Here is a 12,687-nt window from a genome sequence, read left to right as displayed (position 1 = left end):
CGGGTCATCATCATGTTACTGTGTGTCGTTCTCAAAGTCCTCTGCAAAGTGACCCCTAACCGGATACAGGAGGAGATTGACGCAACTCTCCGACGGCAGCAAGCCTGGCCACAGGTCAAGGCGATGGCTGGCAATCGCCCAGGGTGGAAATCTTTCAATTCGGCCCTCTGCACCCCCGTGGGTGCCTAGGACTGAAAGTAAGTAAGTAGTGCTTTCTAGGATTTCTCACTAAGTTACTTTTGAAATCTTAGAATGAACTTTATGAAGATCACAAGAAGAATCTTCTGGAAGAATCCCAGACAAAATTCAAGAGGGATCTCAGAAGAATATCTATTAGAAAGCCTAAAACGATCTTGTCTTGTAAATTCATGCAGTTTGACATGTTGCAAGGCAGGTTTTAAAACTGATCAAAAATTTGCCACTTCCCCGGGGAAACCGGGTTCCGGAATGTGGTCAATCAATGTGACCAAAAATGTCCGAAATAGCCAAAAATGAGCAATCCTGATAAATTCATGAAAATTGGTATGTCGGAAGGCATGTAACAGCAGAATTTAGCATACGTACCATTGCCCGGGAAATAAAAACTTAACTCACGATACCCCGGGATAGTTTCGGGACCCTGAGGCCAATGATTTTTTTTTTCTTTTTCACATTCATTGGGGCATCCTCCAATGTGAAGTGCTTGCACTATATATAATTGTATGATCTTGGTTGTATAATTATAATGTTTTGCTTAGTACCGTGCTACAATGAATGGAAACCATCATCATCATCATCATCATCATCTGAGGCCAATGACATTGATCAGTACGCTGATCGTGAGTAAAAATGTGTATACTTCAATTTGTAAATAGTTGAAATTATGTAACTAGTATTTAGAATTAAGTTGACATGAACTAGCACATTAATTAACCCACAATGAATTAGTACCCGTCACCACACTTAAATACAACACTGTACCCAAACAAACCCATTCCATTGGATTGTAACATACCATACCCAGCAATAGAACAGTACGAAATAGACACCCAAAGCGATCGGTAGCGTGTTCTATTCTTTTATCCAGGCCTCGCGCAATAAACCCAAGTTAAGTGCAAACCATATCAGATCGAATATCTATCCCTATCCGAAACCGTCTCTGCGGTAGTGGTCGACGGTGGCAACAAAACAATCAATCGATCGTCAGATGTGCGTGCGTGAGTGAAGGCACCGTAAAAGAGTGGGAGCTGGTACCGTGAAGTGCGTCTGAAAGTGTGAATCGTGCCTACAACTTGTGATACAAGGATCATTGAAGTGATCCTAGTGACAATCCCAACATTCCCGTGATTTGGTGCGCCGCTGTTGCTACAGCGGGCAAGAAAAACCTCCGGTGGCCGGCAATTAGAGCTCCACGCTCGAACAGACATTTTTGTTATTATAGATATAAATTCTAGAGCTGCTACTGTTCATTTTGATTAAAAAAATGAAAACCGGTCCAGAAACGTCACAGATATATGTTTTGAGTCATTTGACGTCAGTCAAAATGTATCAAGGAAGGACAAGGATTTGAATTTTGCATGTTTATATTGTGGACAGGCACGAAGATACGCTATACTGAAGGAAATTAAGAAACCCTAACGAAGAATTCTTGAACTGACCGGGAATCAAACTTGTAACCCTCAACATGGTTTTGCTGAATACCCGTTCCTGTACCGCTCCAGAAATATGAGTCCTGCTTTGTTCTACCTCTTTCGTCTTTTATATTGCTATTTTCACCCTCTCTATTGCTTCTTTTTTATCTTTCTGTTATGCTTCTTTTGTCTGTCTTATTTGTTCTGTCCGCCCTTTTTGTTCAGATGATCTCTATGCTCTGCCTGTTCTGTCCATTCTCTCCTTAATATTTGTTCGATTTGATCTGTTAGTTTAATTTGTTTTTGTTGTGTGACTTTGTCAGTCCTCTCTGTTCTGTCATTTTGGACTTTTCCTTTCCTGTCAGACTTTTTTCTGTTCTTCTTGTTTCTATTGTTTTGCCTGTGTTCTCTGTTTTATCTGTTCTCTCTGCTTCCCAAGTAACCAGTCAGCATTTAAAATAGTACCCCTGTCCTTATAGTTGCCTCTACGACAAGGCTACGTACGACGATGTAGGCTACGGATCTGGATCGACCAAGAACCGAGCCCAGAAAACCTCAGCATGGTCTAGCTGAACATCCGCACGTTTATCGCTTCGGCTTCATTATCTAAGTCTCATAGTTTCAGAGATTCCGTCCACCTGTTCTCGTTTTTCAGTGAACAATTTTAAAGTACCTTGCTTCACCCACTTTTTCTAACTGAAAAAAAAACACTGACCTACAGAACACATGTTTAAAACGGTTGCAACAACGATCCGATCCTAACAAAACCCGTATTCTTAATTTTGAATGAAACGGACATACGGTGCCTGAATACGACCGTCCCACTGATGATGATGACCTATTGATGCGTAAGCGTAAATTTTCTAACACGTACAGATGCGAGGGCAGTTCCTCATTTTTCCTGTTCCTGCTACGGATCCTTACCTTCCATTTCCTTGACAAAGGTGTGTACTGCACATCTCGACCGATCGTCGTCCTCTTCGCCGTTGAATCAACAGGAAAGGCAAGACCACTGACTGATTGCTTCTTTTGCTTCGCCCCGGGATAAGGCCGTAGAATGCATACGGTGTGGCGGCAGCTAACCAGGACGGACGGACAGCCCGAAAGGATCTCCGAAACGAATGGCCCGAAGAAGCAGAGCGAAAATTGAGAGAACGCAGGAAAAAAACGTGGGAAAATATCGTGTCGAGGGAAAAATCACTAATGCAGGTATAAATTTTACTACACACGAGAGGGATACATATCATCATCACCGACCGGTGCCATTGGCATTGGCTTTGGATGCAAACCGGACTATGGTCGGAACGTCATCAATCAGAGAGCTATCCATGTGACTCATGTGGCTGGTAGCAGCAAATTAGAATTTTGTTAACCTTCTTTGCTTTGATGTGATGCTCTCGAGGTATTTAATAAATATGTAGATATAGTGGGACATTGGATGAGTACAACAAAACTATTGGAAAAGCATTTTAAAATTTAGAAATGATAGTGAATATGTATAAATATAAATTGAGCTTGAGCCTGATTAGATGTTACTTCAAGTACCAACACAGGTCTAAGTGAAGAAGGGGACGGTAGTGATGTTTGCAATCGTTTATCAACGCCAGACCGTCTTTGCCTTTAATACAAAATACATAGATGTTCACAGTTTTAATAAAACCCAAGCAGAGTCAAAAATATACAAACTAGAATTTTGAAATCTAACGTTCGAAACGTCACTCATCCGTATGCTCCGTGATTCGTTCCAGCAGACGTTGAACCCGACTCGACCTGGACTGCAGCTGGTAGCTCCTGGTTCTGCGCGCCTGCCTTCTAGCGGCGATCATCAGCCGGCGAGGACCGATTTTGGTAACGTGCCGGCATGTCGGACAGGTTCCCTTCTTCTCGAGCCACATATCGATGCACCGTTCGTGGTAACTGTGGGAACACTCCAGCGCTTTTACGTTGCTGTCCAGCTCTTCCAGGCATATGGCGCATTCCTTTCTGTAAGTAGAGAGATAAGAACATTTTTGACTAAACATTTCGTCAAAGGTAAGGGTTTACTTACTTGGCTTCGGATGTTGATGACGGTTCCGCATCCTCAGTGCTATCCACGTTATCCACCTTATCCATAATTCATCAAAAATAGCTGGCAACAACAACACGATTTGACTGACGTTTCCAAATTATCCAAAGCTTACTTTTCTTATTTCCGTAACCGCGCTCATATACTTTTGGGACATTCACTGCCGTGAATCGCAAGTCAGTCCCATCTGAATTTTGGACAAAAATGAGTTAATGTCCGTTTTCGATCTTTCTTGCGATGATCTTTCAGCTGCGTGAATAAAAATATATAGTTTGTTCAGTAAAATTAAAAAACAACATCAAGTCAGATTGTCCCAAAATGAAATGTAATCGCAAGTCAGTCCCATTACGAACTTGTGTACCCTCCAGTACAAAACTGAACACTATTAAAGTCAGTTTTATATTATTCACTGTTACGTTTTCACGTTTGAAATAATGTGTGAAAGTTTCATGATGATTGCTGAAGTTTTCAATTCATGGCGATTTTTTAAAGTTTCACATAGAAATCGAATTTGCAAACTTCAGAGTCCATTTTCTCAATGCCTACTTTTTCCAGATGGGACTGACTTGCGATTCACGGCAGTTCAGGTTTGTCCAAACAGGTCACAACATTAGGGGTACTCACTAAACAGATTAAATTGCTGCGTAAGCCATGATTTTCTGCTTAAGCACAGTTTCGAGTTCTAAAGGAATCGCACAAGAAACTTCTTGAGTGATTCCTGGCAGAAACTTTCTTCGGTGACTGCCATTTGAACTATCATTTCTTCGCTACTGCGTACTGCGATCGAAGAAAACCCGGTTTTATTTGAAACTAGCTGTCCCGGCAAACTTTGTCTTGCCAACGTTTGACAACTGTTGGGGTCATTGCTGCACCGCACTCTAGATTGGTTTCTTTTGTATCGTATTGATTTTCTTCCCAGCTCATAAAAAATCAATACTTTATCAATTTTCTAGCTTTGTTTTGTTAATTTTAATCACTTTTTGTGCATATAAACACAGCCACCACGAATACGAACCGAACCGTGCAAGAGTCATGCTGATCGGTTCACCCGTTCGTGAGTTTTGTTGCCTCAAAGGAACTTCAAACTCATTTATATATATATATATATATATATATATATATATTAGCGTGGTTCAAAAAACCGTTTTTGCTCCACACCGCTTATTCGATTCCTATCCAGATTATATGCCTTCTCCCAAAATTTGAGCTCATTTGGTTGAAAATTGAGACTGCACAAGCCCTTCAAAGTTTGTATGGGAATTACTATGGGAAAACGATGTTTTCCATTCGATCCACTGTAGCATTTCCCCAAGTGCCCTAGTGGGTTAGTCGACCCTTGGTAATCCTAGGCTACTCTATCAGCTACAACTTTGTCGAAGACCGCATTCAAATCGAACAACTCATTAATTAGTTATCGATTTTTATCTAGAATCGAAATCTTTACTCATGATGGTTGAACTATTTGGTGGGCATCACTGCATTTTGCAGTGAAACATAGTAGCCATGATTTCAGTGTGCTATCTTTGGCGCCATGTGCAGCAATGTTGCCTGCTGGGAAGCTGGAGGATCACTGTTAAAGTTTGCCCAGTTGGATACAAATCGATAACTAATTAATGAGGCGTCCGATTTGAATGCGGTCTTCGGCAAAGTTGTAGCTGATAGAGTGGCCTAGGATAACCAAGGGTCGACTAACCCACTAGGGCACTTGGGGAAATGCTACAGTGGATCGAATGAAAAACAGCGTTTTCCTATAGTAATTCCCATACAAACTTTGAAGGGCTTGTGCAGTCTCAATTTTCAACCAAATGAGCTCAAATTTTGGGAGAAGGCATATAATCTGGCTCGGAATCGAATAAGCGGTGTGGAGCAAAAACGATTTTTTGAACCACGCTAATATATATATATATATATATATATATATATATATATATATATATATATATATATATATATATATATATATAGATGTTTCATGATTTTGCAAATGAAATAATCAAAGATTGCCTTGGTGATCGCGACGTTTAATTAGCTTAATCGATTTACGCTGTTTAGTGAATCCCCAATCCAGACCAACCAAATCACTTTGGAGAGGAACACTTCAAATCGATACTCGTAACAATAGTATCCGCCATACATAGCAATGATGCATAATCAACTTTGATTACTGAAACTACATGAAGTGTTAAAGAAATTATAATATGATATTTGGTCATTCAGGATCGTCCAAACTATGCTGAAGCTTAATCCTTGACCGCTGTCACAAGGGTTATTTTCGCTTTGAATTGTTATCCAAGTATAAATTCATGGCAACAGGTCCATACCATTAATCTTTTTAACTAACAAAATGCGGTGTTATGTATTTTGGGATATCTTTTGCCATCCAAACTATAATAGATCTTAGTTCAGCAAATTCATCCAAAGTTTCCGGAGTACTTCAAAATTTATTGCTATCACAATAGCTTTTACGCTAAAAATAGTAGTTCAGTAGAACAGTACAAAGCCGGGGTTCATGCTTCGGTTTATGCATTCATTTATTTATCAAGACTGAATTGACAATAATACGACTTTCACTTCGATTTGCTATGGGTTCTATCCAACCTCAGGAACGTCCTATACTCTTTAAATTCCTTTCGACCTGGTTAGCCCACCTTGGCCGCTGTGTTCACCCTCGTATTATACCATCTGGATATCTCGCAAATACAATCTTTGCAGGGTTGCTATCCAGCATTCTTGCAACATGCTTTGCCCACCGTTTGCTTCTGGATTTGGCAACCTTCTGAATGCAGGGTTCACCGTAGAGTTCAGCAAGCTCGTCCTCCTGCATGCTCAGCGTGCTTGTGTATCCTCTTCGAGCATGGTTCATGTCTCATGCCCATTAACCTGGGAGCGGTCGAGACGTGTACTCCAGAGTAGAGGAAAAGATCTGAATAACATCAGTTTCAGATATTGAAAAATGAACAACTGATGATCATAATGAGCTATTGGTATGTTTGACATAAAATAGTATCGAGAAATACTGGATAATATCTTTTAGATATCATAAGATCAAAACAAAATCTGGCCTCATTCTTGATGACAAACATCAAATGAATATCATAATAAGATCTGAAAGAACATAAAAAAATAATAGAAATACTACCAACCAGTGCCGAACCTCGGACCTTCAGATCCATGAGCCGAGATCTCAACTACTCAACTAGAACTTATTGCTGAAGACGGGAGGAAATAAGATCATTAAGTTCTATAGTCTCTTGTATATCATAGAAGCTGCTCTTTCTCCCAACTTCTTCGACGGCCATTCTGGATTTCACTCAGAAGAACTTATCCTGATCTAATAGAGATATTTTCATATATTCCAATGTCAACAAAACGTCCACAGGTGAAGTTTCCGAATTGAATAGTGGCAGTGAATAAAACTGAGATGCAGTGAGTTTTTTTCTTCAGTTTGGATGGTATACTGCGGTGTTCCTGTTTCCCGGTTTGTGGGCTTATCGATGTGGCAGATTGCCATCGAAAAACTGCTCCCGCTGTCCGTGATCCATGCGCAAACTTGCAGCTGGATCGCTCCGAAATAAGTTTTTTGCCGTGCTTGATTTGGAACCCTCTTATACCCTGTAGCTTCCCGAAACCTCCCTGCAATCTCCTGAGATTGCCGATACTACTTCAAAACTTCAACTCGCTTTAAAACTCACATGAAGGTCTTCAAAAATCTGCTGAAGTACTATGAAATTTCCACGGACATCTCAAACCCCGATGAATCTGCATGGAGCTCCAGCAAACCTGTTTGGAACCCCACTAGTACCCTTTGAAGACTTTCAGAAGCACTTCCGAAATCCCTTACACCAACTCCCCTGAATACATTCTAGGCGTTCTATCGAACTTCCCTGGAACATGGTCTTACTTACAAGTCATTAAACCTCCATATTTCCCTAAAGAATATCTGTCAATTTAGGTCATGAATTGACTCCATTTTTGCACCACTTCTATAATAAAGCACATCTTTCTGACGTGATTGGTCGGTGATCAATTCATCCAGCAGTGTAACCAAATCTTATTTTTTTTTTCTTCAAAAAGGCAGATAGATATCGCTCAAAATAACAAGGAAAAATTATGTAAGCGTAAAACCAATTAAGTTGTGGGTACGAGTTGCATTTTCAAAGAGAGTTCAATATGTGATCTGTGTCCCAGATTGAGGACAACGTGCCTCTGGAGCCGACCTACTGACCGTTCTACGCCCATTTGTCCCATGTTACATGGGAATCCCATATAACATAGGACAAATGCCGGCTTTTCGGGCCCGTATCACCAATATCAACTTCTTTTCCCGATCGGCCCAGATAGCTGTATAAGTGTCGGTAGCGGTTGGTTCAACTGGCTAAGAATAGCACTACGGACCGCCTGTTCCAGTGGTAGGAGCCCACTAATCAGGTGACCCCTAATTCAAGGTGTGATGCGGCTTTTCGCTTACCGTGCCCAGGAATGAATGGTTAGGGGGGGTCTTATAAAATCCTAATCGCAAACGGAGCTTGTGGAGTACCAGGGCACCCTCCACAGTATTTGCCCTTACTGCACTAACCGGAGCAATAGTGCGGTGGACCTTGTGTTTCTCCGAGACAATCAGCTGCCCTTCTTCAGTCTCATATTTGAGGCTGAATAAGGGCGGAATTATGAAGATGTTATTAATTAGCTTAAATTTTCACCTATATGGTTTCGCATAATGCGTTTTACACAGTGTATTCTGTGTATCCTCGCCTTGGCGCACTCAAATCGATACCGATCTGGCTTTATTGTTGCTGTTCTTTTTTGTGCTGTGATTGTTAAGAGTTCAATCTTGCTTAGTTTGGGTAGTAGCTACGGTTAGGATAGCTATACGGTTAGGATAGCTCAGATTAATCTTCAGCACAAAAGAACAGCAACGATCAATCTTTGCAGACTTATGCAAAATGGTACAGCCCAAGTGGCGTTAGTCCAAGAACCTTGCTTTTGTAAGGGGAATTTCTATCTAGGAAACCTTGTGAATCCGGTGTTTGCTACTGTCAGTAAATGAAATGGCAAACTCACGTATCATGCCTCGAGCTTGTGTGCTTGTCAACAACGCAATCGTTGCTACACTCATCTCTGAACCAACTACTAGAGATGTATGTGCTATCACAATCGATGTATCTGTTGGAAACCTCAACAGGAAATACGTTTATTGTTCGGTTTATTTCCCGCATGATGAACCATCCCCTACGGATGCTTTCAACCAAGTCATCGCATACTGCACTTCAAAAGGCCTTGCGCTAATTGTTGGTAGTGATGCTAATACTCACCATATAATCTGGGGCAGCTCAGACATCAATTTGAGAGGCTCCAGTTTGATGGAATACTTAAGTAGTACAGATTTTGGATTACTTAACATAGGCAACCGTCCAACCTTCATAATATCTGCTAGAGAGGAAGTGTTAGATATAACGCTTTGCTCTAGCTGAATTAGTCACGAGCTGACCCAGACAATCAATTTGCACATATAATGAAGTTTATGTTCATGTTATACGTACTTTTATGCAGTAAAGTTACATCGCATAAGATGCAGTAAAAGTGCCTAATGCATACAAAAGTCGAGGCACTATACGTGCATTGACGGGAATATAATAACGCTATATGACTTGAAGCGATATCTTATGCGATGCACGGTGAGCACTATTGCGACGTAATATAGCATCTTATGCGACTTTATAATATTCGACAAAAAAGCAATTCTTGTCACCTCAGTATCGAACTAATAATAACCTTTGGATTATCGAGCCACACTTCACACTTAACACCAAACACCACTTATAAAACACACTGGCTAATTGTCATGACTAGCGGTGTGGGCTAGGGGTCGCAGTACCGACCACTTTTGGTGAGTACCGGTATTTCGGTACTGGGACTTACAGTACCGGTAGTACCGGTAAAATACCGGTACTGGACATTTTACACTAGAATGAAGAGTAATTTATTTTGCTCAGAAAATCTACAAATGTCTGGTAACATTTGTCACGCAGAAAAAAATATGGTAAAATTAAAAATATTTGAGGTAAATTCAAATAAATTGTCAATTTGCTCAGGCAACAAAAATAAAACTGTTTGAAGCAAATCGAACGTCTCATTTGTAGCGAATGCAATCCATGTTTGAAACAAACATGCATCTTCTGACAGGTTATGTGAGAAACAAATAAATTTTGGCGGAAATATTTGTTTTTCCATTAAATTTCACTTTCTTCGCTGAAAAAAAAACACCTCTCGCGTGGCATTTCCAATGCCAACACCATGTAGATAACATACACTCCAGAAAACAACGGGATTTCTTGGTAACTTCTGGTGAAACGTGATTTTTTTGCAGGAGGAAATCTTGTTTGGAGTGGCAGCTGGAACTTGTGAGTTTTTGTTTATAATCTCGACGGTGGAACGGGGAAACGGGCTTGGTGGTCTAGTGGCTACCGCTTCTGATTTATATGCAGAAGGTCCTGGGTTCAATCCCTGGCCCGTCCCTTTCCTCCTACTTTGTATCTTTCTATATACTTTCTCTCTGCTCTCTACATATACAACTCATGTATATAAACATGTTCATAGCCGTCGCTAGAACAGAAACGGGTTGAAAAAGCCGTTTCCCTTCCTTCCAAACTTTCACAGCACAGTGTCACAATCCTATTAGAAAACGCCTACAAGTTATGCAATCAAGGGAACTGTGCCGCACATCTTCAAAATAATAAAAACACACAATTCTATCACCTTCCCCTGGTATCCACACACCAATTTGTAAACCTTCTGCCAACCAATTCCCACCAACACTCCAACAGCCGCATGAATTTGTGCTGGCGCAGAGGTATATTCGGCCAGATGTGGATACAAACGATTGCAATCATCACTTCCTTACCCCTTCCCCACATTGACCTGCAACCTGACGTGGCAGGCGCCATTGTCGCCTAAAAATAGAAGATCATCAACGCTCACACACTGAAGATGCCTGTTAGTCCCCGGCAGTTATCTCATTGGTCCTTGTGTGAGTGCAGCTGGTCTGGCGATACTGGAGTAGCATCCACGGGCGGTCAATCAAGCTCAAGCTCATAATCTCGACGGTGGAACGGGGAGCTCCTCAATTGGTATTGTAGAAATCAATATGTAATAGAGATAGTTTTAAAAATTAAAATTTTAGTTTTAATATTTTTTTCAGTTTACCGAATAAACTTGAATATTTTTGTTTCAAACGAACGAAATTTGTCTCCGTGGTGAATTCCGGTTTTTGAAGATATCATAAAAACTTATCAGAAAATACTAAATTAGCAGTATCTTTGTCAGTCTAAAATAAAACATGTACCCAAACTATATAGATAGGCTAGGTGAATATAGAAAAAGATTTTACTGACTTGATGATGGATTCCAAAAACTGAATAAATAACAAGAAACCCTAATCTAACAAGTTTTATTCCAAGTTAGTTATTGAGTTTCTCAAAATTTATTAGACTTTTGTGCAATAAATTTTTGCACAGTGATTATTTGCACACCTCACTGAACACCTGCGTTTCCTCACGGTTACCCGGACAACAACGTTTTTCCTCATTGTTAGGATTTTTTTCATTCAACGTTTGATGAGTTGAATTGTTTTGATTACCGTCATATCGACATAGTACGTCCAAAAAGGCAGCAGAGCCGATGAAAATAATGCGAAATAGAGGTCATGTATTCAGTAGCATGGGGTTCTCGGAGTGAATAAAAGTGATTCTGGGGCTCTACAAAGTTTTGGTGAACCAGTTCGATGAGTCTGGGGAATTTAGAAACAATTTGGGGGTTCCAAGAGCCGAAATCAGTTGGGGGATAGTTGAGGGAGCGATGGATTACAAATCGAAAGCTAATAAATCCATGATGAAGCTAGGGATTGATTCAGTCCGTTAAAATATGTTGGGTAGAAACTATAATTTTAGTTCTGCAAGGTACATGAATTCAGGAATAAGGTGGTTGGTACAAAAAAATCGGCACCTAGCTGCATCACATAGCCCGGGTTAGAGTAAATTGCCAGTGCATATCACCCGGGAAAAATATTCTTTGACTCTTGTTTCACCCGGATGCAGCCAGAACCATTACACGGAATATTTCCCAAAGGCAAGTTTCGCTGAATGTCGTCGTATGTGAGTTCGTTTTTCTTGTGTTGGTAAAATGTCAAATATTTTGATGCACACGCCTACTAATATTAGTGAGTGTGCAAATTGTATCTCACTAAAACGAAACTGCACTTGAGTCTAAAAATTCATGCAATCGTCAATAAATCATTTACAAAGTCCAACGTTTAATCGAAAACAGCTTAAAACTTGAAAGATTGCATTGAAAATATATTCACTTGTATCCGGAATACAATGAATACATTTTACAGCGGAATTTCCAGATTCGAACGAGAAACTGCTTTCGAATTTTCCAATGTGATGGTTATGTCAATGACAATCCTTCAACTTTCAACTAATCATTGCTATGATATTCTGGATTTGCAGAAAGGTTGCAATAATGAAATGTTTGTTTGTCAAAGTACTTGGTTTTAAATGTTTTCGTTTAAAAGTGTAGAATAAGCATAAGAAATAACAATTTAATAATGTGTTCGTTTATTTCTATTGCATATTGGCTACACTAATGACAGGATTTCAGCACTTCGGGAGAGATTTCACGGTACCGAAAGTACCGGTACCAAAGTTCAGTCAGTACCGGTATTTCGGTACCGAAAATTGGTCGGTAATACCGGTATTCTCGGTACCGGTACTACCGGTACTACATCCCTAGTGTGGGCCGCCGCGCCACGCCGGCGCCGCCGCCGACTTTCGGTTCACGCCGCCGCCGCCGATTATTTTTCGGCGCGCCGCCGCTTACGCCGCCAAACTCCAATTTTCTACGCCGATCTCAAAAACGCATTGATAAATTAAATTATTTCTTGATTTATTTCATTACAATATTTCAAGCAAAAGAGTCATCTGCATACATATCATTTTGAAAGTCGTTTTCAGC

General features: G+C 40.4%; 1 protein-coding gene across 1 annotated transcript; it reads right to left on the bottom strand.

Annotated features, from left to right (window-relative positions):
• Positions 1–3,245: 3,245 nt before the first annotated feature.
• LOC115266171 (uncharacterized) lies at positions 3,246–3,832 on the bottom strand. Its single transcript, XM_029872139.2, has 2 exons — positions 3,658–3,832; positions 3,246–3,593 (listed from the first exon to the last, which is right to left on the bottom strand). The coding sequence occupies exons 1-2, from the start codon at positions 3,720–3,722 to the stop codon at positions 3,326–3,328; spliced, it is 333 nt and encodes a 110-aa protein (XP_029727999.1). The 5' UTR covers positions 3,723–3,832; the 3' UTR covers positions 3,246–3,325.
• Positions 3,833–12,687: the final 8,855 nt, after the last annotated feature.

The sequence above is a fragment of the Aedes albopictus genome, chromosome 3, assembly GCF_035046485.1.
Source record: "Aedes albopictus strain Foshan chromosome 3, AalbF5, whole genome shotgun sequence".
Lineage (NCBI taxonomy): Eukaryota > Metazoa > Arthropoda > Insecta > Diptera > Culicidae > Aedes > Aedes albopictus.
The sequence above is the reverse complement of the archived record's forward strand: the minus strand, read 5'-3'. Positions and strand labels throughout refer to the sequence as shown.

Bases quoted from the DNA above. Each gene is read 5' to 3' on its own strand.
- LOC115266171 (XM_029872139.2), bottom strand. From the start codon at position 3,722: ATGGATAAGGTGGATAACGTGGATAGCACTGAGGATGCGGAACCGTCA. The intron at 3,594-3,657 runs GTAAGTAAACCC...CTCTACTTACAG, and splicing joins TCATCAACATCCGAAGCCAA to AAAGGAATGCGCCATATGCC.